Genomic DNA, 4497 nt, shown 5'->3' on the forward strand with positions numbered 1-4497 from the left:
TACCCAATAGGGATAAAAAGTAAGCAGGCGTTCCTATATAACAACTAACAATATGTACGATGTACAATATTTCCTTTGAGGTAAATATAAATTAATAATTATTATGAATTACATATATTAATATTTGGTATCCATTATTAAATAATTTATTTTACATTTGTTGGTGAAACGTTGCGATATTTATGCTATTACACTGTTATATTAGTTGAATCGGTCGACTCAGTTACAGTTACAAACCTAATAGTTTACGAATAATTAGGCGTGTTTGTTAATAAAATATTTTCAAAAATAAAAGTAAAAACAAAAATAATAGTTTATTGACACTTCTAAAATTAATTATACAATATATATAAAAAAGTGCAATGAATTTTTTCAAATTGCTCGAATGCTACTGTATTTTACAAGGTATTTTTTCCTACAATTATATTAATTATCATTAAATGAAATCATATAATTTATCAAACACACACAACAAATTTGTTCAAATGAGCAAAATTAAATGTAAAAATACAAAATTAAAAAAAAAATGAATATAATAATTTAAGTAAACTTATAATAATATTGTACTCATAATAATTATTAGAATATTATTTTTACATTCAAATTTACTTTCTAACGAATATAAACAATGAAATGTAGAGCACGAAACAGAAAAAAAAATCACAAATGATATGTCTTTATTTTAGCTGACATTGGATTTGAATTGTGACTAGACGTAGTGATTTTTGTTTTTAAAGTTCAAGTGAATGTTTCGCTTTCTCCTCGTTGAAAATCCGTCACCAGTGGGATCTAAAATCCATGGGTAATAATTGGGGCATTCCATGCAGGTGAACAGTCTGATTGTCTCTCCTGGGAGTTCTCTTGTGGTCAATGGGCAAGGATTTGATAGCGAGCAGAAAGGCTGTCCTTTGACGTCGCATTTGCTGTTTTCGTCTTTCCATTCAGTGAAATCTCTCATATTGTCCAATTCAGTTGGGGTTTGCATCCATTGAATAACCTTTAAAGCACGAAAACATTGGGAATAAATATTTTTTTACCACCGAAATTTGTGTTACGACGTAGAATATTAATACTATAATATATTTTTTTTTTCATGTGTAGGTACTTAAAAAATTATCACTTGTATAGTTGTATACTTGTATACTTGTCACAAGTATACCATACAACCACAAGTATACCATAAGTATGTACAACTTATTGTATTTAGTGAAAACTTTTAGGTAGGTAGGTCTAAAGTTATTTCTTATTATAGTAGGCATATTATTACCCTAATGCCTTAGTTTATGTCACCATATCTAATTATTATTTTCAGTATCTCACTGTAGGTACCTACTTAATGTCACATTATTCAGGTATAAAATGGGTACTTACTTGCAACATGTTGACGAAATACACGTCGTTTCTCTTCAACATTTCTTCAATGAACTTGATCAGTTCATCTTTAAATTCTCGTTTGCTCTTAAGCCATGAAGCGTGGAAGTGTAATCCCAATGGGGCACGGTTGGTAGAGAAATGACGATTGAAGTTGTGTCTGAGTAAGCGTCCGAACTGTTCACCAGTTTGGATGTTCGAACAGGAATCGACCATGTGACAACCTATAATAACAAAATACGGTCGGGTTGAAGTATGTGAACCATTTTTCTAAATACTTTTCATTTGGGTTTTTTCCACCGAATCTAGTCACAAACCTGGCAGAGACTCGTCGAAAGTTGGGTCGTCACGTCTATCCAGCTCGTTCATGACCATTTCCCATACCGGATGGCTTCGGCTAGGACAGTTCTGGGCGTTACCGTTACACTTGTGTGGCATCCTGAAGAACAGGGTGTATGGCCAGATGGGAACTCGGCCCAAGGAGGCGGTAATGGAAGCGTCGTACACGAAGAACTGGTGTTCCATCATCTGGAACTGTTTGTTGCCACCGACTCTCAGGTACGGTGCACGGATTCCGACGATTGAACCGTCAGAGATGTTTGCGAATCTGTGTAAATACGGATTAAGATTTTTAAATTAAAAAACTATAACGTATTGACACGCATTAATAAAACGTAATATTATATTAAAATGGAAAGTATATTATTACCTTTCTGTAATGAGTCTGGCTCCAGCCATCTCGGCTAACCAATCGTCGTAAGATCCACCGGTCCAGTATTTCGGATCATCTTTGTGTGTCAACGAGAATACGGCGATCTCGTGTCCTTTACGGTGCAATTCTTGTATGAATGCATAATTGCTGTACTTGTGCGACACGAAGAACGTTCCTTTGATCGAACAACCGTTGGGGTTCATTCGGTTTGGCAACGAGTTATTGAAAATCTCTTCGTACAAATCCATGTTGTCAACATTCACGGCACCGTTGAATGTAATAGTGATCAACTGAGGTACCTATATACAATTATGTAAAACGTTTATTAAAATACGATTCGTTATTAAACTCTGTTGTTAAATTAAATTTGTATTTTTCAATTTATATACCTATAGATATACCTAGGCATTGTTATAAAAAATCGATTTATGTTCAATAAATATTTTTTCATTTATTCAAGAAACAATTAAAGACAATTATAATTGCCTATTAATTTGATTAGAAAAAAAAATATGAATGTCTGTAGACTCCAATTAGTTAAAAAAAAGTCTTAATATTGGTAATATTTTGTTGAAATGGTCTTAAATCCTGGATATTAAAATTTTTTCCAGAAAAAAGATTGAGAAAAGAAATTCAAAATTGATTTAAGCATATCGTTAATAGTATTGTAATATATACTTGTATAGTTATACCTGACTAGGTTCCAATCCACCGGGTATTCTGGTACCGTCGGCTGAGCAGAAGCAATCAGGCAACACACATTGGTTCGGATCACAATCTGGCGCACGGTTCGGGTCAGTTTCCACGCCTAAAGTCACGAATATAAATTGTAAACGGTAATCGATCACGTTACAGTTCACCAGTTGCATAATTACTACAACCGATAACACTTACTGCAAGCGTTTTCATCAGACTCGTCCTTGCAGTCGGGTCTGTCATTACAGAAAAGATCTTTGTTTATACATTCACCGTTACCACATTGTAATTGGTCCTTTGGACATACTGGTTCGTCTGTTTTCAAATTAGGTAAAGCTTTTCTGGGTTCTGAAAATAATTTAGGTTATAGATTTTCAAATTTCAATTTATTTATGTTAAATTATAATATTCAACGCCAATATGAATATTGTTACTATTTAATAGCGTTGGTTTCATCATTTAAAATTCTTCTTTAAATAAATATTTTGAAACATATTTTAACAACGATCTTGGTAAAATATGATACAATTTTTAATTTTATATCATTCTTCAACTCCAAAACATTTTATGGCGTTGAATATTATTTTAACTGTAGGTACCTTGTAGTTATTAGGTACCTACTTAGTAATTACTAAAATTTCTAATTAAGAAAAAGCGATGGAAATAATTATAAGAAGTGCAGTAATATAGATAAATGATTACGCAAGAACGTTTTATAATGACTAAAAGCATTTCTTTAATTTTATGAAATGGAAGTTTTTATTGTATATTTTAACTAACTGAATATTTTACAAAAGGTACACACCACCAACTAATCTAACGATACAAATGTAATTTTATTTGCTACAGTATATTATAGTTTATTTTATAGTTTTTAAATTAATGTGTTATTATCATATACATTTTCATACCAATCTTAATTTGGTAGTTAATATTTTTAAACAATTTACCGAAGAAAGTAACTATATATTCTTAGTCTGGAACTTATTGCTGTTAAATTTAGTATTAATCTGTTTCGTAAACAGGAATACTGAAAGTGATTAAGTATTTTTTTTAACCCATTGAAGAATAATGTTCTTTTATGCAATTTACAGACCGGTTGGTCTGTTGCCATACCTTCGTGCTGTTAATAATTATCGTTTCGAAGAATATATTCTCGTAATATCAAACACCAATGTCTAAAAAAACCAGAAATCGATGCACACTTTAAATCGTTCAGTCAATTCGATGATTCAAGTTTTGTTTTATTTTGAAAAACTCGTTTTTAATATAATTAACTTTTTCTCTAGGCGACTAAATGAAACTGGATTGTATGTGATTACGTACCTGCCTGTATGTTGCATAAAAATATAAGTCACGTTCAAGCATGTACAAGATTCGTGATTTGATTGAATATCGTGATCTTAAGATATCTAAAGAATCTTTAGTCGTTTATTATGCGTAACAAAAAAAAAAAAAAATCGAAACTCGTATTTATATACGTCATTAATTATTAATGGGTGAACTTTTTATTTTTTTGGTGATAATATATAACCTTTGATATCAAAATTTACTTTAAAAAAAAGTAAAACCTAATCTTGTAAAAATAAATTTAAACAATGAATTATCTAATTGAGTAACGTATTGACTGTTTTATATATACTATGTACTATAGTTAATTATTAATCATAATTCATGTTGCAAGCTGTAAGCATGTTAGCGTTAGTCTTATTTTCTTT

The 4497-nt window shown here is 30.8% G+C and overlaps 1 protein-coding gene across 1 annotated transcript; it reads right to left on the bottom strand.

The window, feature by feature from the left end:
- Window positions 1-295: 295 nt before the first annotated feature.
- LOC100158796 lies at window positions 296-3956 on the bottom strand. The gene is made up of 6 exons (XM_001950867.5): window positions 2978-3956; window positions 2776-2891; window positions 2081-2382; window positions 1689-1978; window positions 1372-1595; window positions 296-997 (listed from the first exon to the last, which is right to left on the bottom strand). Exons 3-6 carry the CDS (start codon window positions 2329-2331, stop codon window positions 710-712), a joined length of 1053 nt encoding a protein of 350 aa, XP_001950902.3. The 5' UTR covers window positions 2332-2382; window positions 2776-2891; window positions 2978-3956; the 3' UTR covers window positions 296-709.
- Window positions 3957-4497: the final 541 nt, after the last annotated feature.

The sequence above is a fragment of the Acyrthosiphon pisum genome, unplaced genomic scaffold, assembly GCF_005508785.2.
Source record: "Acyrthosiphon pisum isolate AL4f unplaced genomic scaffold, pea_aphid_22Mar2018_4r6ur Scaffold_2304;HRSCAF=2827, whole genome shotgun sequence".
Lineage (NCBI taxonomy): Eukaryota > Metazoa > Arthropoda > Insecta > Hemiptera > Aphididae > Acyrthosiphon > Acyrthosiphon pisum.

Bases quoted from the DNA above. Each gene is read 5' to 3' on its own strand.
- LOC100158796 (XM_001950867.5), bottom strand. From the start codon at position 2,331: ATGGATTTGTACGAAGAGATTTTCAATAACTCGTTGCCAAACCGAATG. The intron at 1,596-1,688 runs GTTTGTGACTAG...TTGTTATTATAG, and splicing joins TTTCGACGAGTCTCTGCCAG to GTTGTCACATGGTCGATTCC. The intron at 998-1,371 runs GTAAGTACCCAT...CGTGCTTTAAAG, and splicing joins ATTTCGTCAACATGTTGCAA to GTTATTCAATGGATGCAAAC.